Consider the following 23317-nt stretch of genomic DNA (forward strand, 5'->3'; position numbering starts at 1 on the left):
CTCTCCCAGGCAGCTCCGACCCAGGATGGACGTAGGCTAGAATCTTCCCGGTAAGCACACCTTGGGGTGCTACAAACAATTATTAGAAATGGGCTAGTCCAGGTGCGAGAATTAGCCTAGAAGAGGCTAGATATAATGGGCAAGCAGTGTTTAAAAGAATACAATTTGTGTGTTGTTATTTCGGGCATGAGCTAGCAGGCGGCCGGGGTGCTGGGGACGCAGCCCCGCCACTCCTATTTCAACACAGATGGACTCTAAACCATGTGAGGCATGAGCTAAGCATGATGTTACTGGGCTTCTAAGGGGAAGGGAACTCATTCTGGAGAAGAGCAGTTAGCTTCTAAAAGGTTCTATAGAGGTATCAAACACATGTAAAGAAAATTACAAAACAAAACAAAAAACACTATGGAAAAATGCTCTCCTTGGTACCATGGCCAGAGCCAGCCAGCATCTTCCCTTTGGTTTTCTGTGTCTAGGTCTCTGCATCACCTCCCTTGCTCTCCATAACATCAAAGGGGTCACCTTTACACATGAACTTTTATTTATTTACACTTGGCAATATAATGTTTACAATTTTACTACTATTTCATTTACACTTTCTTACGTTATTTTATAAAATCTCTTTTATTTTATAAAACTTCTCACGTTTACTTTATAAAACTCACAAGCACTCACACTTTATAAAACTCACAAGCGATAAGAACTTTTCAGCTACATATACCACAATTCATTTAGCAACTAATTCCCCTAGAGCTGGACAATGGAAGCCTTTCCATCGCAGCAGCCCAACTGAAAGCCAGGGGCTGAGTTATGGCGCTCTCTCTCTCTCTCTCTCTCTCTCTCTCTCTCTCTCTCTCTCTCTCTCTCTCATACAAACTTATTCCAAGTTCAGGGTTGTTTTTTAGGCTGCAGCAGGTTGGGTTGGGTATGAAGTAGGCAAACATGTTTCAGAGTTCTCAAAATACGGTGGCCAAACCACTTTGGGTACAGCCAAGGCTGACACTAGCACGAGGGTGATGAATAGGAGAAACCTTGAAAATTGGGTTTCCCGTGCCACTTTGCAGAGAGGACTGCACACCACAGGCTAGAACTGTGTCCACTGCTAGAATACATGAACTTGACGATTGCTCTCGAGAAGCGATAACGGCAAGAAACAACTTAGTCAAAAAGACAATAACTAATGTTATTTAAAAGCTGGCAAAAGCATCAGTTTGAGGTCTGTTCAGTAAACCAACTTTTTGTGCGGAAGGGCATCCTAATGGCACACTTAATTTAATGTTAATCACCCTATTGCTAAGACTAACAAATACATCAAACATCAAACATTTACATCAAACGCTACGATTTCTCTCATACAGATTTTATAATTATAAACACCTAAGTTTAGGATCTTCAGATTGGCCAATGAACAAGTATCAAACAATGACTTGTATGTTTGACGATTTGAACCATTTGTGGATGAGAAACAGCCTGCAGTTTGGTGCCGTCCACTGGAATTACTTCAAGCATGTATGTATCATGAGTGGGAGTTCGTGAGTAAGAATCACGAGGCTGCTGGCCGGTAGAATCGTCAAAGGTGGAGCCAAGATCTCACTTCCTCAGAAATCCTGCAGGAGAGAAGGCTACGTACACACTGGACTCGATGCTCAGTGAAGTCAAAAGCTTACTTTATGGTCGCTGTTACTCCAGTGAAGTGACAGGCCCTCACAGACACAGAAATCTTAAAGGCCACAGGCCTTGCTCCTCCACAGAGATCAGCAAGGGGTGGATGAGGCCACAGCACTGATCTTGAGACTTTCTCTCTCTGCACTGCTACAGCTGGCTACAGAGAAGCAGCCAGTGATTAATGCACCCAAGCGTGCTAGCAAAATGCAACCTGTTTCCGCATTGCTCAGCTGGGATGGCTGCAAGGCTTCCGTGGCTTTTTCTGACCTCAGAGCCCAGTGTCTCCATCTCAGACCTTGCTTCAACTGTTATTTTCTACTCTGGGAAGTGTTTACACCTAAATAGGCCATAAAGGAAATAAAAGTCAAAAGACTGAAGGGCGTAGAAGAAAAGAGTGAAGAAGGTGTGTGGAAAGTTACTTAGAAAAAAAAAAACAACTTCATAAGCTTGGTGGCTGGATTTCGGTATCTACACTTGGCCCCAGGAATCGTTGGCGAAGCCCGAGGCTGGCAACTACAGCTAATCAGTGTGCCACTGTCGTCAGATTTAATGCAATATTTGGCTCAGGCATTTTTAAAAATCCCCTATTCCAGCTAAAATATTTACACAGTCCTATGTGTCTCCCTTAATGCTTGTTAAGCAATCATCTCTTAAAACTCCACAGACACTTGTAAATCCGTCGGGAGAACTGCGGCCTATAAACAAGGCTTCACAGAAAGAGGGCCACATTGTCAATTTGCTGGGAGTTGGGATTTCTCAGGATATGGTTGAAAATGAAGCTGCAGATGAGAAATGGTTTAGAGTGGGTAACGGAGTGGCCGACAGTCTCCCTTGTTGGACACCGCTAGCTGTATTAATGCGAAGCTGCCAGACACTGACCTCAGCTATTCAAAGCCACGTTCTCCTGTAAACCTGTCATGGATTCTACCTGGCTCTTGACTTACGGCAAAAGGAGAGTTGCAGGTCCAAAAGTCCTTGGTAGTCTGCACCCGAGTGTCTGTCCACTTAGAGGAGATGAGCCGGTGAAACCTTTAAGTGGAGGCTATTATGTGGGATTTGTGTGGTGTGTGCTGGGGAAAAGGAGAGGCTGCGAGGCAGCTGACGTGAAGATTGAGCAAGATTCTCTGAGAGAGGGTAGGTATTGTAATGAAGTCTGAAATGCTTGCTGAATTCACTGATACCAGTTCCTATGCTAATAAGCTGAAGAAATAAATTTTTAAAGCAAAGGAGGTCAATTCAAGTTTTCTCCTGCAGACCTGGGAAGTCCCAGGAGTTTGACTCAGTGTTTAAGAGATGGCCAGGTACTTGTGATACTACTGAGCAAGCTGTTCAATTATTTATTCCTATGGGCTAGCTAGTTGCCTTATTTTTTCTGTTCTACCCAAGAACTTGTCACTATAAATTATGACTTTAAATTATTTTTATAATGGATTTAAAGATGAAAATAATTTTAAAATACACAGTATCAGTATGAAAACTTACTCTAAGCTTAAATTATTCCACCTTGGATGGGGGTTCCCAACCCAAAGGGAAATATGGCCCTGGACTGTAAAACATATTAACTCCACGCTACAGAATCAGTTGAAGGACAAAGCAGCAATATTCGCTATTGCTCTCTATGTGGTCATAATTGTGAAGGGTTTTGCACATGCATTTGTGAAGCTGCAGAACAGAAACCAGAGCATATGGCCTATATCTTCCCATCCCAGTCAGATCTGAAAGTTAAACCACTGTCCTTAGAAGCAATCTGATCCTGTTCCTAGCAGGAGAAAAATACTTGTTCTTAAAATGTGATTCTAAATGACTTGATATTTCAGTGAGTTTATTTAAAATTAGCAGTTAGCTCAGTGCTTAGAATAAATATTTGCTGAAAAAATAAACACACTGAAAAGGTCAAACAAGGTCCTCCTGTTCTGCAGATTTTTTTTTATACTGAAAGATTTGATGATGATTTTAACAACTATCTAAATGATCCAGAAAACTAATTTAAGAACACAAATGGCCAGGTCTAGTGTGGTATCCACTACCCTTGATTTTCCTTGGTCATGTGCTCTTTATATTACAGAGCAGAGCGGGTTCATGATCTTATCTAGTATGGACATATATATCTTTGTCTAATACCTTCAAACAATGACAAGTTCTTAACCTTTAGAGTTAAAATCAAATCATCCTTATATTTATGGCCCATAGTGTCAAAGACTCTAGGAGGCTTTATGCATTTTGTGTTCTCCTTTGCTTCTCACAAGAACTCCTTGAGTTTGATCCTGTCATGTTCTCCATTTTCAGGAGAGGATGAGAAAAGTCACTTAGATCATCAGTAGCTGAGACAGAATCTGAACCCAGGGTATCAGATTCCCATTGTGCTAACCAGCTCTTACTTTTACTGTCTCCAGGAAAACTCTGGGAAAACTGGGTTACTTGCCTCAGGGACTTTAAAGGCAATGGGGAGACATAAGCCAAACCTCCAAGTGTTACCATGGGGATTCCTTTATTTTAATAGGAAATTTAGGAAATGGAAGGCCTAGCAAGAAGGTGAGGTTACTATTTGGCATGACAACTTTTCAAAGAAAAACTAATACCAACACTCCTCAAATTGTTTCACACAAGAGAAACAGAAGGAACATTGTCAAACTCTTTTTATGAGGCTCCTATTAACCTGATAACCAAACCACACAAAGACATTACTAAGTAAGAGAATTACAGACTAATCTCACTAATGAATATTGATGCAAAAATACTCAACAAAATATTGGCAAACTGAATCCAAGAACACATCAGAAAAATCATTCACCATGACCAAGGAAGCTTTATCCCAAAGATGCAGGGGTGGTTCAACATATGCAAGTCTGTCAATGTAATCCACCATATAAACAAACTGAAAAATAAAAAACCCACTTGATCATATCATTAGATGCTGAAAAAGCCTTTGACAAAATACAACATCTCTTCATGATAAAGGTCTTGGAGTGAGCAGGGATACAAGGAACATACCTAAACATAATTAAGGCAATATACAGCAAGCCAACAGTCAACATCAAACTAAATGGAGAGAAACTCCCAGCGATTCCACTGAAATCAGGAACAAGACAAGGTTGTCCACTCTCTCCATATCTATTCAATTTAGTACTTGAGGTCCTAGCTAGAACAATAAGACAACAAAAGGAGATCAACTGGATACAAATCANAAGTCTATCTGTCTTCATAAACTACTCATATGTTAGTTTAATATCTTGAATAAGTGCAACAATTACAGCTAGAACAATAAGACAACAAAAGGAGATCAACTGGATACAAAAAAAAAAAAAAAAAAAAAAAAAAAAAGAAGTCAAACTCTTACTATTTGTTGATGATATGACAAAAATTCTACCAAGGAGCTTCTACAACTCATAAGCACCTTCCTAATGTAGCAGGATACAAGATTAACTCATAAAAATCAGTAGCCCTCCTTTATACAGATGATAAATGGGCTGAGAAAGAGAAACTATCAGAACTCGGATTGCCAGTTGCTAGGTAGATCCAACGAGCTTCCCATGGATAAGAAAAAGGTAGAGCCACAGCCCACGGCCTCTGTCCACCCCAAGAAACCTGGGGTGAAGCTAGGAATAAAGACATTGGCTAACACACCCACCACCTTTGCTCTAAATAAAGAGGTCTCCTTCTAACCGTTCATTTAGTTTTCTGACACAAAGAGATTTCACTTGTGCTGTGTGAATCTCCTACAAGGTTCAAGATACACAATTTACTTGGGTGAAAAAATATTTTGGTATTCACAAAACCACCCACAGATCTTCTTCTGTTTCGAAAACATTTGGACGTAATACAAGTTTCAAGAGCTGTCACTTTAGCACTGGCTTGGCAATTGAGATGCGAGTGTCAGGCCTGGTTGGATGATTCTGGTCTTACTGCTTCCTGTCTCAAACTTTGGTCTACTTCAATGGAGGAATGGCTAAACCATTATACCACTGCAACTTTATGGACACCTCCTTCCTCTTATTTTACCAAATCTGACAAGTTAATGATACTTTTCCAGTTCTCCACCTTCCTGATTCCTACTCAAGTTAAAAGCCTGTAATTCCTAGGCTGCTTTCTGGTTTCCTTGTCTTCTCATGTCTATATCAAGAACAGTTGTGTTCTTTCCAAACTTGCTTGTGCCAGTTGCTCTTTTTACTGCAATTACATAATTTAATTATTTGGGGGTACTAGAGATATGTGGATGTGTAAAAGTTCTGCTTGTGTACACTTATATGAAACAGATAAAATGCTATTAGTAAATATTGGAATAGGAGATCGGTGGAGAACAGGGAGCCAGAGCAGCAGAGTGCAGTGATCCTGGGGCAGGAAGAGGCTGCAGATGGAAAAAGCAGTGAGTTCCGCAGAAACACAGAAGCCCAGTTAATAGAACTGCAGCAGTGCTGGTTTCTTAGCGTCGGCAAAGACATCGCAGCAACACAAGATGACGAGCCTGGGGAACCTGGGGGAGGGCTCTATGACAACCACCCCATAATATCACTGTGATGTTTTTAATCAGTGAAAATTATTACAAAGATAAACAATAAAGACACGGGGTAAGATGATTTTTAAGGATCGAGGACAATTCTAATCATTTCGAAGGTTTTATGTGGCATCTGTGAGTCACCACCCTACTTTAAATGCAAAAATCTGCAGTGGAGGTAGACGCCGTGAGAAAATCCTGGAGGGCTACAGCTGATCCACAGCCACAAGAGGCCTCACTGTCAGAATACTCAAAAGTGATGTTCGTTTAACTTGTTCTTGACTAAAGAGTGAGGGATACATGTATCATAATCTATGATTACTCACTTGGGTCATTTTCCCCACTGACTAGACTGGATATGACCTCCACATCGAGGTATTTTCAAAGCAAGAACACTTGAGGCATAGATTAACTCATGAGCTGATCTTTGAGAGTCATTTGTAAAGAGAATATCTGAGATCTGAGACAGATACAACTTAATAGTTGGCTTTCATATCCTGTAAGTTTCAGAATCCTTGGAATTTCCAGTTGTTACAAGTCACTTAAGTCTAGAGACATACTCAACAACCCACCAAACAAGAGTTTTGTAGAGTTCACTAAGACAAAACGGCAATGACAAGCTTATACTCTCAGAGTTGGAATGTATCTTCAAAATTACCTAGCAACTCCTACTGCTACCTGTTTTGCCCTTCTACAGTAACAGTCTTCTAACCATCTCTCAGGCCCATCGTTCTTCCTTTTCAATAGCTTTAAAGTTTGTTTCTTGAAAGTGTTAACTCATGGATTCCCGTTGACATCTCTCACCACAAGCAATAAATCTAATTTCTGTCTGAGAGCATAGTTAGCAATTGTCTTAGCTTGTTATTAGTATAATCAAACCAATGGTCATCTTACTCATCTTAACTCATCTTCCAATTCCAGGTAACAGTTAACTACTGAGGGAAGACAAGGCAGGAACCTGGAGGTAGAAACTGAAGCAGTGGCCATGAGGAATACTGCTTCCTGGCTTTCTCTCCATGGCTTGTTCAGTCTGTTTTCTTACACAGATCAGGACCACTCACCTGTCCATGGGTGGCACCACCCACAGTGAGATAGGCTCTCCCATAGCAGCCACTATCAAGAAAATGCCCCACAGGCTTGTTTACAGACCAATCAAGGTTTTCCCTTCCCAAAATGACTGTTAATTGTGACAAGTTGATTAAAAAAACTAACCCAGCAGCAATGATCTGAAATTGAGTCATTACTATGATTATTGATTTGTCTGACTATTCATTCACTCAGCAAATACTGAGTAAACACTGAATATGTGGCAGGTCCTGATGGACACAATATAGAAAAACCAAAAATATCATGTTAAATAAGTACCTGATGTGGAATTTCCCTCTGCATGTTGTTAACATGTTTTATTGCTATTTGTTAATGAATAAAGCTGTTTTGTCCAGTGACTTAGCAGAATAGAGCAAGGCTCTGCTTTTGTTTCCACAGAAGATAATAACCCAACTGTGCCCAAATTCCCAAATATTGTTCATAAATGTTTGTTTACATTTAAAGGGAGATATGCTATAGAGATGAATACTTTGCATTGGTATGGATCTTGGTTTATAGAATTTAAGGTCAATTTTGGTATATGTATATTTCTGCTCTTGATTAAGGTATTATGTTTGTGCAGCTCATTTAAAAACATAATGTATAATTAAAAATACAGGTTAATAGAGAGTCATCGATAGTAGTCAAGTGTCGGCTTGTAGTCATGTCAGTTAGGTTTTCTAGATTATATAGAGATATATTTCAATTAGATAATCTTCAAACATTTCAAAGACCTATGGAATATGGCATTTAAAATGTTTAAGAACTTAGAACTTTTCATGAAAATGTGACACATCTGCTCTTGGCAGCATCAATCTACTTCAAGAGGAAGATGGGCATTGAATAGGTTCCTTATGGAGTTTGCTAGCCATTTGGGCAAGAAACTGTTCTTGCCTGGATTGCTTGATGTAATTCTGTATAAACTGGACATGCAGGACCCACAGAAAAATGACGCTGAAATTGCCTAAAGAAGGTGAGACAGTCCGTCAGTGTTCCTGTCTGCCAGACGTTCTGTAGGACACAGAAGAAAGTGACTGACAAACTTCCAATATAGGGGAAACTGTCTTTGAAATTTTCTGCTTCATGGAGAAGTCTTCCAGATACTATGGGCCTGGAGGCTGAATATGGATGCTCCAATGTTACAAAAGAACTTTGGGTGACTGTCCAGGCAACAATTAATATAGTTTCAGTGTAATTATTTGGGGTCTGGGTGGCTGGGAAATGAACGAGCAGCCTCTGTCAACAAATACCTACATAGAGAAGGTGACAGAAGAGAGAACATTTACAGAAAATAAACAGAAGTCAACAGCAACACCAAAAGAGAGGGCTGCAATGGAGTTCCTGAATTCAAAGGACGGCAAAGAAGGCTCAAGAAATGGAACGTTGTAGCCAAAGTGAATAGCTACTACAAAGGTCCTAAAGTGGAATCGAGGTGGCTGAAGCACACGGGGAGGGACAAGATGGCATGAGATGGGAGTGGTGGAGGAGGTAAGGGGAGCATCTGGAGAATATGGCTACGAGACTGGCTCTGACGCCAAGATGTGAATACAGAGTTGGTTGTCCTGGCCATCTGTCTGGTGGGCAGACACTGAATGAACTGAAGGTCAGGAATGGAAAGAGGGACCCATGCTAGGAAAATTCCAGCCAACTGAGGGTGTGCTGTGCACCAATGGGAGGCAAGGGATTAAGCCAAGATATTCAGAAGGTGAGTGTGAAGAGAGCCCACTGATGGGCCGAAATAAATATGTAAAGGCACGAGGGGAAGAGAAAAATAACATACATTGCGCTCACATTGTAGAAAGGGATTGCCTGTATTTGGTCCTATAAATTCTATAAAAATGACAGGAGTGGGTAGTCCTGCCTTCATTTTAGTACCTGAATACTGGAAGGTGAGAAAACCAAATGATCTGCCAAGGGCTACACAGTGGACAATCAAAGATTTGAATTCAGGACTTGTGACTCAGACTTTTCCAAAAGAGTAGCTTTTATTTTATGCTTCTTGTCAGTGAAAAACAAACAAACTTAACTAAATTTGCTTAACTGTGCTGATTTATAAATAGCAAGGGAAACAGAGAATGCAAACCAAAAGAGGGAAGCCAGGACAGCACAATCCAACCCCCGCATCCTTACTACCTGGGGACCGCACCATCATGCCTTCAAAAGGAAACACAAATGTCTCCCATTAATTAAATGGATGGATCGAGGCTCAGTTTCCGCATCCTCTCTCCTCTCTGTATAATTCGTCTTTGAAGGCATTCCATTCGGGCAATGTGTGACCTTTACCCACCACGCCACACTTAATTGAATGCTTTGCCTCAAAAGTCACAGTGCCGTTCAACCTTTTACACCCACAGACTTTCTGAAACGCTTATCCCAGTTCCTTAAGGCCTGTTTGGTTGAACTCATTTTACAAAAATAAATCATATCAAAGTTCTTTTTCATAATTATTTCGAAGACTTTGCTCACAAGACTAAATATTTTTAACACCATGGCAACATGGTCAGGCCTCTGGCTAATGTATCCAGTCTCATACAAGAGTTCGTACTTGGTAAACTTCTGCTATGGACAAATGGACTGCAAAGGAGAAAGGAGCCAGTGAATTAGGCATGGTCAATAATCATTCGACTCAGATCTTCCAGCACTTCCTAGAAGGTGGCAAATGAGAGAGATTTGTCCTAATGGGTTCATTCCTCACATTTCTTGGAAGACACCCCAAAGGGCACCAACCATACTCCAAATCCTTAGCTTCTAGAATGGGTTAAGTACAATCTTCATCCGATACCCACAGTGCTCTTCGCTTGCCATTTTTCCTGGTATTCGCCTGAGTTGAGCAGGGTAACGGAATATGATATCTTCATCATTTCAGCTGAGTTTCAGAGGTTAGGAACGTGTCAAATGTGTATAGGTTTTTCTGTGATCAGGAGGTGGCAGGACCAAAGCCTCCTGGATCCCAGTCCAGCAACGTGCCATTGAAACATAGCTATCAATCACTTTGAGTGAATCAGTTTATTGTTTTCATAGGGAAGGGTTCCATATAAATGTTACATACACACCTAATTTACAGAATAAGTATATGCAGGCAAAGGTCTTCAGCCCGTTAGTTCTTTCTTTTCAGTGGCAATGGCTTTTCATCAATTTAATATGATCATTTTGGTATTTCACTGCACAGCTATTGGCACTTTTTAGTCTTTCTTTCTGTGATACAAATGCTGGTATTCTCTCCTCTCCACATGCACCCCTGTGCCTCCATCATGCCACATTCTATTTCCCTTACAGTGGATCCTCTGGTCAAAAGTTGCTTTCTCCCCATGTGCTTATCATCAAATGGATTTCCATTCATTGGTGACTAAGTACTTTTTTTTTTTGTTATACTTATGATATTTGGGCACACCAGATTTTGCATTAACTTAAACTCTTGCTAAGAATCCTCTCCCGGGCTCATTGTTCTGACCTCATCTAGAAGGTTTTCTCTCTATATCGCCTCTGATCCTGAGCTCTTTATTTGTCCTGGGGACACTTCACCTGCTTTCCATATTGGACTTTTTGCTTTCCATAACCTGTGTGCTCTGCCTAGTGAGACAGCATATTCGTTCTCTGTGAGCATTCTGAAGAGAACTGCATTTGGTCATCAGCTTTGTGAGAACTTAAGATTTCTCAAAAAATGCTTTGGACCTTTCCTCATATCTGACTGATGGTCGGGTGGGCATATGACTCTGTGCTGGGAGGTGTCACTCTCCCAGAATCGGATCCACTCACAGCTCCTAGTGATGCCTCTGGAGATTGAGTGATACTTGATTTCTTTACTAAGCTCATAGCTCATTGGCAATGATGTGATTATGTCCACCTGGCAGGGCAGTTGACAGTTTATTGTTTACTGTGTGTTGTGGTATGGAAAAGTTTTCTCAACGTGTAGACAGTTTATCTAATTTGTTTAAAATAAAATGTTTTAATCTTTCCCAAATCTTTAATCTTTGTATTCTATTCACTGAGAGCAGACCTTATTTTACGCTTTTAAACTAAGCTATAAACTAGGTAGTGGTTGTGCACACCTTTAATACCAGGTCTCAGAAGGCAGAGGCAGTTGAATCTCCGAGTTCGAGGCCATCCTGGTCTACAGAGCGAGTTCTAGGACAGCCAGTGCTACAGAGAGAAACTCTGTCTTGAAAAACCAACCAACCAACCAACCAACCAAAAACAACAAACAAACAAAAACCCAAGTTGTAAGTATAAAAAAAATCACACATATATATTTGAAGAATTGAACTATTTCTACCATACTACTCTATGCCTGTGTCAAAAGTTCTATTATAACCTACCTTTAAAATTAAAATATGAGCATTGTTTCACCATATGAAGAGTCTTGGGAAAATACAGGGCTACATGAATGAATTTATCTATTTCATATGATGACATATTGACTACAGTTAAGTGTTCCTCAAAAAGGCAGGTTTTCTTAAAATTGTGTTTCTTTTATGCACTTATAGCTACTAAAAATTAAGATTTTGAGGTTGAAGGTTCAAGTTCGAGACTCCCCCAAACAGAGGTTTGACCAATAGTTTTGGGCTAATTTCGTTGGCATATAAAATACAGTCATGAGAACTAAAAATGACTACAAATGGGTGGGACTAGGAAGATGGCTTAGTAAAATGCTTGCCACACAAACCTGAAGACTCGAGTTCAATCCCTAGCACCCAGGTGAGAAAGCCAGGCATGGACCTTATACAGCTCTAGGCTGGATGTAGCCCTGATGATGAGAAGAAGTGGACACATGCCCCATCCCTAACCCAGAAGCTATTCCCAACTGATAACCACTCAGCAAGAAAAAATTAGTTTTTTCCAATAAAGTCCCTGGTTATACAAACCTCACTTAAAAAGAGTGAAAGGTGATTGGGAACACCTGACACTGACTTCTGCTGTCCTATTCATGTGTATGTCTCTGTGTGTGCACATATGCATGAGCACACACACATGCACCCACACACACACACAATTACAAAGTAAAAATAACAAGGTCGACAAATGGGGTAACTACAATTTGAATTAGCATAGAGAATTACCAGTCTTCAATATTAGAATAAAGATTTTTTAATGTTCACTGAATTCCGGGACTGTGTGTGTCAGGGAATATATCATTTAGGAAAGTCTTAGAAAGATTAGCACAAGATGACAGATATTTTTCTCGTAAACATTTGTAGAATGATAGCAGGAAGTTAAAAGGTCAACGGGGTCTTGCTTTTCTATAGCTAAGTATATCCCCAAATATATCTAAATGGAACATAAGAGAGGATGGTCCAATATATATTTTTAAATATTTAGAAAAAAAGATACTGTCAGAAACACGATGAAGGACATACGGGTGAGCTTGAATCTCTGCCATATTCATAAATTTGGGTATCTTGTGCTGTGGGTTAACTGGGACTGACACCATCCTGACACATGACAACAGCGCTGATGCTGCTTTGCGTTCAAGGAAAGATTTGCTAAAGATCTCATTTACTACAAAGTGCAATCCTAATGAGAGGGAAAGTATCTTTAGTCTTCAATAATTTTTCTAGAACGTGTGAACTCGTCAACATTTACCCAAAGGATTCCTCTCTCGTTTTCCAATTTAAAAATTAATTCAGCTTTCTTATTTCGTATGCAGAATGATTTTTTTCATGATAAAATACTGTCACAGGATCACATCAAAGCAATGTGCATTTGAGGGTAGAAGCAGGTGACAGTAGAATCATTTCAAAGACCACTAGTGTCATCTAGTTTGACCCTGAGGTGTCAAGACATCCAGGAGGATCTGCTTGTTTATGTGGACGGAAGACTCAATGAGGGCTGTGTGGTCAAGACGGTGTCAAAATCAATATAAGAGCAAGCGCCACCAGTGGTCACCTGGTGCCTTCTGTTACGGCCACACAGTGATGATTGGTTGTCAGCAATTGTACAATTATCTTAAAACTTCAGTAGTAATCCCAACACTTCATCTTCACAAACTGCACTAATGCTTCATTCTTTAGGGTGACAGATACTATTTTAAACACGGTTAAATCTTACTTATCTCAAAATGTGCGGAGCTCCCGAGAGCTTCTGCTAGTCTCATGTACACAACAGTCCTATGTGATATGCTTTTGAAAATGGTTTCTTGTACGTTTATTTTAAGCATCTGACTATCTTCCCTGCATGTATGTCTGTGCACTCTGTGTGTACAGAGCCAGAGAAGGCCAGAAAAGAGCGATGGATCCCCTGGGACTGCTATTACAGACAGTTGTGAGCTGCCACATGGGTGAGGGAAATTAAACCTAAATCCTCTGGAAGAGCAGCCACTACTGAACCATCTTTCCAGCCCCCATGATATGACTTTAATATACAGCCTTTTGATATTTATTTAGGGCTGGCGAAATAAATGTCTCAGAGGGTATTTATTGCAAGTCTGATGAGCCCATCCTAGGAATCTACATGGAGAATGAAAGACCCAACTCTTTCAAGTTGTCCTCTGGCCTTCACAGGTGTGGCCTTGCACGCACACATGCACTTACACACACCTATTCCAAAAAATGTAAATTTTTCAATATTTATCTGTCCTACAGGCTTCTTTATACAGTAATAATTTACACCTAACCCAATATTATTGATGCTTCTACTTGGGGAATCCTACAATTATGGCTTCAGTTAGGCTGTGTGTGTCTATGAGTGTGTGTGTGTCTGTGTAGGGATGGATGTATCAAGTACAATCAGAGAGAGAGAGAGAGAGAGAGAGAGAGAGAGAGAGAGAGAGAGAGAGAGATCCATGGTATATGCACTTGTTTCCTGTTGCCATTATAACAAATTAGCACAATATTAAGTGACTTGAGACAACAAAATACATCTTAAGAGTTCTGCGTGGTAGAAGATGGACACGTGCCTTACTCTTAGCTAAGCTAAAAGCAAAGTATTGAGAGGGCTCTATTCCCTTCTGCAAGCTTTGGAGAGGGTGGGCTCCTGGCTTTTTCCAGTCCTACAGGCTGCCTACATTCCTTGGCCCACTGCCCACTTCCTCCATTGTCAAAGGCGGCAACACTGCGTCCCTCTGATCATTCCTCTGTAGTTATCGCTCCCTCTGATCACAGCCAGGGCAAGTTTTCGGCTTTTAAAAATTCATTTTAAAGATTCATGTGATTAGATTAGTTCCACCCGGCCAGGCCCAAATAATCTTCCCATGTTAGCCTCTGCAAAGTGCCCCTTTCCCATGTAAGGTAACACAAGCACAGACTGTAGGGATCAGGCTTGGAACATTGCTGAGTAGGGGCATTACTATTACACCCTGAGAGTCCTGGCCTGTGGACAAGGTTTACGAGTAAGAAAGACGACGAATGCTTTCTCTTTCTCTACTATTCTTATAATGTCAGAATACCGAGGAAATCAAAACCACTGTCTGATTGAGGGATGTAGAGTCAACTAAGTGTATGTTCATCAGCATCAAGACTTGGCTCTGTCTTCACAAGGGAAGGTTAAGTACTCTGCAAACGAGATAATCCCATCACAGCCAGCTGGTCCTTGACCAGTAGGGGCTAATATTGCAGGTTACAGTTTTAACGGTAAAAAGGACACATCTCTAATTGTCAAAATCAAAAGAGTCGTTTATTCATGATTTCCCATGACGCAGGTGCTATATGTCATGATTCCCCAGTAAGAATATGAAGTGGGTCTTGATTTGTTTTCTTGACAATGTCTCATTCTGTGGCTGGCCTGCAAGTCCAGGCAACTTTCCTGCCTTAGTCTCCCAGGTACTAACATTACAAGCATGAGACACCAACTCGGCTGAAATTGAGTATTTTAGTTAATTTCTTCTCTCGTGTGGATGCGCGCACGCGCGCTCGCTCGCGTGCTGAGGAGTGAGCCCAGGGCCTTTTGATGCTAAGCATATACATAACCATTGAGGTATCCACCTTCTCCCCAAATAAGTTTATAGTTACACTACTTTATAAGATTTCACTTTCACCAGTAAAAAGTACACATCTGGCTCCACAGCCTGAGTTCTTTTCTTTTTCCACTTCACTGAGCATTTGTAGTGAAAATTACCAAATTCAGGGCAAAATATTCTCATTCACAGTAGTCTACCCCACACATTTTGGGTGTCTACAGTCCATATATAAGAAGAAGTCTTTGCCATCATACATGATCAAAATCTAAACAAGTCAGAGAACTAAAGAGTCAGCTACTGTGGTGGTGGAGGAAGGAGTTTTGAATACAGCTTCTCCCTCCATGTGGGAGTCCAGAGGTGGGAAATGCACACAATAAAGAAACTAATTTTGAAATCCTTAGCTACACCACAACACGGAGGAAATAAGTAAAGGTATCCGGGTGGAAGCCAGAAAGCTCACTGTGAAGTCAAGGACGTATGCTGGGGGTGTGTCTCTGTCTCAGAAAAAGTCCCTGGGCTGCCCTACCCACCTGCAACAGAAGGAATGAGGGCTTGTCAGCCAGTGAATGTGGCACTGCCACATGAAGGTCTAACACTAGCTGTCTAAGCCACAAGCAGGATGTGTCATGGAATGGAAGCTGTGTCCCAGCATCATATCTAGTTTCTTGCACGGCTAGACCATCACCCTTGAGCCAACAGACAGTTACTTTGACACCAAGAACATCAGTTTCCTTATCTTGTGAGAAGTCAAAAGGAAAACTCATCCCATAGGATCATTGCAAGGGGTAAAAGATATGCTACATGTAAAGACTCTAAGAATAACAATCACACAATAAATTTCAATGCAAGCTATCATCAGTCAGGAAGATTTTGACCGACTACCCCTGAGACTCACATCAGTGATATTTGTATGCCCACCAGTCGTATCTTTTCATCACCATTCACATCTTTTTGGGCAAGGTGTGGTTAGTGCTACTCAAAAAAATTTCTTTCTCTAGGGTGGTGTCATGCCTGTCCAGAGACCTGGGGCCTGACAGCACTTGAAACTTGCTAATCACATCTGGTTTAGCTTTAGACATTTTCTGGGATTTTGCCAGCAGCTACGACATTTTAATGGCTACAATAAACCTCAAAGCCTCATCAAATCTTTGCTGTATGTGTGAAAATTATGTCCGCCTCAATTAAACATTCAATCTGGGTTCACACCAAGGCCTTATGGAAAGGGAGGTGAAACTGAATGGGGACTGGAGATGAAACGGACCGCTGTGATCCCGGCCATCTCACCAGATGGTATTTAGAAGAAAAAGAAATTCATTAGAGAACCCAGGCTCTGTATTTCTTTAAATATTTACTGGGTACCTTTCATGTGTTAAAAACACTGGCATCTCTAAAGATTAGCAGGGCATTTTTGTTTAAATATTCAATGTGTGTGGGGTTGGGGGTGGTGTTCTCTCCTCTGTGTTTGTGGGACTTCATGTCTCTGAGAGAAGCCCAGCTTAAGGAAAATAACTCAGGTGCTGCTCAGCCTTTTCTAAAGCTGGTCCGCCAGCCACAGGAGCTCACGTGGGTCCCTGGAGTGACTGAGAAAATGGTCAGTGGAGAAGGGGAGGCAAGAGTGACACTCAGCAGCATCCCTAGACAGAGTGAGATGCCCTGGGGACCCTGCCCCTCCACTCTCCTCCCATCCCTTTGCTATTCATCATCAAGCTCATGTGGACAAGGACAGCCATGAGGGAGGCAGCCCCTGGCAGGAGAGGGAAAGATCAAACAGTGATCAAGTTTCTTCTCAAACATCTATGAAGGGTCAGGCCAAGGGCTTTACATGGGGCAGAGGGGACAGGACTAAGACTAGGCACGAGAGGACAGCCCACATCGTGTAACCTCATTCCCCACTATGGACACTCCCTGCCATCCTGAGAGATCCCTGTCTCCTAACTCTACCACTGGAAAAGTGTGGAGAATACTCCATGCGATGGCTTATTATTCTGTTTCATTATGGTACATATTCAGCTGGTATCAGAGATAAAGAGAAAACTGTCAGTTCCCTAAAAGAAAAAAAATAACCCCAAGTTCACATATAAGATTCCTGTTCAAAGGATCCATTTGGTTGGACTCATTCTCCCAACCACATCAACAGCGGGAGTGGGTGTGAGATAGAACCCTCATGCTCCTTTCAAAATAATTTACAACATTAAAAACATTAACTGGTAACCACTAAACTTACTTGAATAAGTTTTATGCCCAAAATAAATATAAATGACTCCCCCTGCCACCGTGAGCACATCTTTCCCACTTTGCTTCCATGTCCACGGCGGTCTCAAACTGAAGACTGGGGTTTTGGAATACTCTTTCACAATAAATATTTTAAAAATGTTTATTTTATGTTTGAGCATAAAACTATTCCCAGTTGAAGCTCTTCATTTCCTCCAGCTCTCCTTCTGGTACCCAGGGGTACCATTTCCATATTAATACACTCCCTAAATTTTCCATAGAACAGGAGTCATAGCGGTGCTGTGGCTAGTATTTATATTCTTGGACAAAGAGATGTCTCCACAGTGAAAACACAGAACTCGAAAGATGCCAAAGGAAAATCCCTGCCCAAGAGACACATACTTTTACCTTCTAAAAAGTCAGAAATGTGGCTTTCAGGCTTTGGGATTCGGTCATTAATTATATATTTAGCTGAAAAAGTACATTTACTGTGGTTTTTTTTTTTACCATCAAAAGAGTAGTATCAAGACAAAATATAGAGTTATAGCATATGTGCATGTAGGAGTGTTTTTCTACTACCTGAACCACAAGATTTCTGCTTCTCATAGTTATTATAAGAATATGGCATGCTTGCAATAAGCAGACATTATTATTAACGCTATAACTATTGAATACTGGAAGAAGGCAGATAAGGAGCAGGGGAGATAGCTCAGTAGGAAAGTGTTTGCCTTGTACATATGAGGACCCAAGTTTGAACCCCGAACCTGTTTTTAAAAAGAGGGGATGGTGGTGCACACTTGCAATCTTAGCTCAGGAGGAGGAGGGTAGGAAGACCCCTGAGACTTGTTGGCAAACCAGCATAGTCTACTCGGCGAGTTTCAGGTCAGCGAGAGAGATCCTGTCTCAAAGACAAAACCAAAAACTAAACCAGCAAGATCCTGTCTCAAAGACAAAATCAAAAACTAAACCAACAAGATCCTGTCTCAAAGACAAAATCAAAAACTAAACCAACAAGATTCTGTCTCAAAGACAAAACCAAATATTAAATCGACAAGATGGGCTATGTTTAAGAGCTGATATCTGAGGTGTCTGGTCTCCACATACACCTGCATACAAGCTCCTCCAAACACAAGCAAGTGAGTATACAGGAGTAGACACTGAGATGCCAAATGATCAACAACTAAATTAACGGAATCGGTAGATTTAGTGCCAGCAAATACTGCCCCGAGAAGGAATGTCCCATGATGGCGGCGGTAGGGGCCCATGGGAGAGCTCCATACCAACCCACTCCAGGAGCCAGCCATCAAGTGAAACTGCTCTAGTAAGCCACCCTTGCAATTATCCCATTACCTTCCAGTTGTCGCTTCAGTTTTCTCAAATCTTTTATGAGGTCTTCAAACTTGACTTGGGAGGCCAGAAAGAAATCTTGTGGTTCAGGCAGTGGGAAAACACTCTTGTCTGTTCCAGCTTCCTGAAAGACAGGGCAAAGAAAAGCACAGGGCTGGAGTGATGGCTCAGCAGTTAAGAGCACCGGCTGTTCTTCCAGAGTCCCCAGGTTCAATCACAGCCATTGCAATGGCTGTTCAAACTTTCTATAACTCCAGTTCCAGGGGCTTTGACAACCTCGCACAGACATAAATGCAGACAAAACACTAGTTACATATAAAACAAACATTGAAAAAATAGAAAAAAAACCAAAACAAAGTAACCCGAAGAACAATATTCTACTTCCCGCTTGTCCCCTCTGTTGACATACAAAGCATCAGTCAGAAAACATCAAGCTGAGTCGAGTGGTTCTATAGCAATCAGGGCACGGCTTTGTTAAGCTAGGACTCTGTACTTCGGAGACTTTGAGTGTTTCACAGTATGGTTTCGGTCTTCCTGGCGTTGAGATTAGCTATCGAGCTGGCATGGGCAGCATTTCTATCATGCCTTGTGAATGGAAGAGGAAACTGCCAGGTAGATTCTCATCTGCTTTTCTCTATTCCCGTGGAGAAAGACAGGGGAAGCCTATGAAAGTACTTCCATGGAAAGTCCCTGTTTGAGTGACACATGCTAGCAATCAGATAACCCATCATCTCGGGGTGTGCCAGTGAGTGTGGATTGGCCAAGACGACACTGGGTGGGCGATGCTACCCCCTTCCTTTCCCCACCCTTTCTGCAGCTTAAACTCTGATGTGTGTGTACAGTCCCATTTTTTTTAACGTGTGCATAAAGCCTATATAAATGCTGTCGGTTTATCTTAGGAGGTATTCATGGCAGGCACGGTTGAGCATGGTTTTGACAAGGTCCATAGCTCTATCTGATGGATGATCTGAGCTGTAAATTATCTTAAGGGACAGATACTCCAGGCATACTGAAACATAAGCGGAGCCTTAAATACCTTCTCCAGCCTAGGCTGCTTTCTCCTGAGTTGTTTAATGTAAGCTGCTATCGTGCGTATCTTAGTCTTCGATTGTTTCTCTCTGTGCACACGCTCCTCTGCCAGCTTGCCTTCACATTCCATCTTTCCTAGTGCCATTAGGACAAATTCCAAATGCCAAAAGTGCTTTACGAGGCATTTTATGATCCGACCTCTGTCTACAGCACCAGCCTTAGACCTACTTCCCCCAAAGTCAAGTCCTACGCTCAGACTTTCATGAAACAAGAGAGCAAGGCAGCCTCTTGCCTCTAGGCCCTGTCTACAAAGCTGTTCTTTCCCATTTCCCTAGAATCTCCTCATAGCTCCTTGTTCATACTCGTCTTTCAAGGCTTAACATAACTATCACTTCCTCAAAGATTTTCAGGACCTCACCAAACCTGGGTGCTTCTCTCTGCTTTTCGAGAGTGTTTGATCCTATTGCTATTAATTTAAACTTTTTAAGCATTAGATTATATGTCTGATGTCACTAGAATATAAGCATATCATTGGCGGGGACTCTTTCCTATTCTTGAAATATTATATAGTATCTGATATATTAGTAAATGCTTTGTGAAGTCTGTAAGTTTACCATAAGACACCTAACTATTTTAATAATAAGTAGTTTTTAAATAACTTCATACACGGATAATGTATGTTTTAGACAAATCCCCATTCCTATAGTCTTCCATTTTCCCCCTTTCTCTAAAACTACTTTCCTTTGCCATCTTTTCACGTTCTCTCTTAGGAGTGCTGAGTCCATTTAGTACTGTTATATGTACAGACATGTAGGACCATCTACTTGAGCATGGGTAGGCTCTCAGGGGTTTCATTCTTGGAGAAAAACGATTCTTTCACAGCAGCCATCCATTTCCAGAGTCTTTTCAGTAAAGGGTGGGAGTTTTGGACCCCCGCCCCCCACCATCCACACTGGGATATTGGCTGTCTTCACCTTGCGCCAATCTTGTGCAGGTAGCGTGATAGGGAAGTCCTGCTTAGAGCTGACCACTCCACAGGACTGGACATGTAGTTTATGACTGTATTTTCCTAATGACCCTTTCACAGGGGTTGCCTAAGACCATCAGAAAACACAGATATTTACATTATGCTTCATAAGAGGAGTAACATTACAGTTATGAAGCAGCAATGGAAATAATTTAAGTGTCTTAAAGGGTCGCAGCATTAGGAAGGCTGAGAACCACTGTTCTAGGTCGTTCATTTGGATGCTTGGGGAAGGTGGCTCTCCTCATTTTATCAGTAGTTAAGCCATCCAAATTTCTTCCGATACTTATTTTCTACTTTCAAAACAAATGGAAGACTGTGAATGTCAAATCTGACACAACATGAAAAGCCATCTAATGCGTGCCCTACGAAGCCCCACGGGAACCCACACTGGAGGAATTCTGGTATAATATTTTCTAAGCTTTGTGTCCAACTCGACCATTTTTGTCATAAGGTAGAAAAAGAGAAAACTCTGATGATGAATCAGCCTGTCAGGTCCCGTCAGTAGGTTCAATCACAGCCCTGGGAGATGGCTGATGTTCTTCAGACTCCACACACCTAGACTTGGACCCAGCATCAGGCAGAAGGAGCAGGGAACCAAAAGGGCTCACCTGCCCTCAAGTCGCTGCTCATCCTCACTGCCCACAGAAGTCGTCACTGCTGCCCAAGGGCAAGGAGATTCAAAGACCACATAACTCCACACTCCCCTCTGAGCGCAACCACACACATGTGGACGGGCTCTTTCCAAATCATTCTGATCACAGTTTCTTCCACAGAGTCAATTCCATTGCATCCTGGACTAACTTCAGCCTCTCTATGGACAGCTGACGGGCTGGAGGCCTCTGCCCCTGTGGATCTAGGGTTAGAAATGTCACCTGCCAAGTTTCCTCAGGGTAATTCCGCCCTGTGGGTACTTGCTGTCAGAACTTGGAGTATGCTCAGATGTGCCTTCTGCTGCTAAATTTTTTTGAAGCTCAACACATCTTCCTCACTCCAGAAAAACAAAACTGTTTTCTCACATCTAGTTCTTTACATCTGCCAAATTATTCTACTTTTGGTAATATTTATATTAGATAACATGGTAATGCTTACTGGACACCTCCCTGGTGGACACTAAAAAATTAGCAGCGAATTCTGGCTCTCAAGGAGCAAGGTCAAGATCATTGACAATGTGTACACAATCCACAGAAGAAGCGAAACAGATTGTTGGAGACCTTCACAGAATCTTCACCCAGGCGTCCAAGGTGGGCGTGTCGACGATTTCTTTTAAGGACCAGGATGTGAGCAAACACTTATGCAAGGGGACCATGAAGCATCACTGAATGATTGTTTTATTATAGTTTTCACTTTTTCAGATGTACATTAATTATGCTTCATAAATGAACGTTAAAAATTAATCATAACCCTAACATCCCCAAATAAGGAAACATATCTCATTCCAGGTTTTCTCTGAGTTAGTGTTACATATATCCACCTATTTTAAATATGTATGTATGTATAATTTTGAATCACATACATATATAATTTTTCTTTGGTTTTTGAGACAGGGTTTCCTTGTATAGTCCTGGCTGTTCTGGAACTCACTCAGTAGACAAACTCTCCTTGAACTAAGAGCTCCGCCTACCTTTGCCTCCCTGCTGAGATTAAAGGCATATGGCCACTTTTATGCATGTATATCATTTAAAAGCAGACAGAATATTTTCCAGAGATACTACATTGTGTCCTAAACACTTTCCACAGCAGCATGTTATTCCATTTGACAATTATACCATGATTCATTTGAGTATATTCTTAATCGTGGGATACCTACAAAAAAAATTCAAGTCTTTTTGCTATTATTATCATAAGCAGAAGAGTAACGTAAGTCTTAAGCTATAAATTCCTAGAAAATTTATGCATATTTTTAGAGCTTTTGACTTAGGAACACTGAAGTCTTGCTAGCTCACTTAGCACCTATGTATGAATTTAAAAAGGTCTTACAGGTATCCCCTGTAAGACTGCTGGATCAACTTTTAGTTTTGTTTTTAACTCCTTGAGGATTGCCCAAAAGTGATTTACACAGCACCTGCACCATTTTACATTCTCAGGAACCATGCCGAAGAGCTATAAGTGGCCCCTAACCTGGCAACGCCTTTTTATTTCTATACCGATTGACCTAATGGGTGTGTTGGGGCATCTCACCATGGCTGTGACTATTGATTAGTAATGCTGAACATTTCTCGGTATACTTGCTGATCCGTAGTGTGGTCTTTCTTTATATAAAATTATGTAATTTCTTTATAAGGGTCTGCATTTCCTCAAATAAGCCCACAAAATAATGTTTGGGGAGTTTTCTCCCTAAGACCCCCACATGTGTTATTTCTTGATAGGAATAATAATAATAATAGAGAAGCAAAATGTTATAGGAAGGCTTGAGGGGTGGCCCCATGGTTAAGAGCATTTGCTGCTCTTGCCGAGGACCTGGATTCATTTGCAAGCACCCACACAGCAGCTCACAACCACCTGGAACCCTATATCCAGAAGATCCAACGCTGATGGCATTTTCTGGCCTCCACCAGGCATACATGTAGTA

At 41.3% G+C, this 23317-nt stretch overlaps 1 protein-coding gene across 2 annotated transcripts in view; it reads right to left on the reverse strand.

Annotated features, from left to right (window-relative positions):
• Nucleotides 1-23317, reverse strand: part of Fmn1 (formin 1) — a 345263-nt gene that overhangs the window by 101354 nt on the left and 220592 nt on the right. For both annotated transcript variants that reach the window (XM_050134444.1, XM_050134445.1), the window contains one exon: nt 18696-18816. In XM_050134444.1, coding sequence (XP_049990401.1) covers nt 18696-18816 — 121 coding nt within the window. The remainder of the gene's footprint in view (nt 1-18695; nt 18817-23317) is intronic.

The sequence above is a fragment of the Alexandromys fortis genome, unplaced genomic scaffold, assembly GCF_014885135.2.
Source record: "Alexandromys fortis isolate MF-2015 unplaced genomic scaffold, M_Fortis_MF-2015_v1.1 scaffold_6, whole genome shotgun sequence".
Taxonomy (NCBI): domain Eukaryota; kingdom Metazoa; phylum Chordata; class Mammalia; order Rodentia; family Cricetidae; genus Alexandromys; species Alexandromys fortis.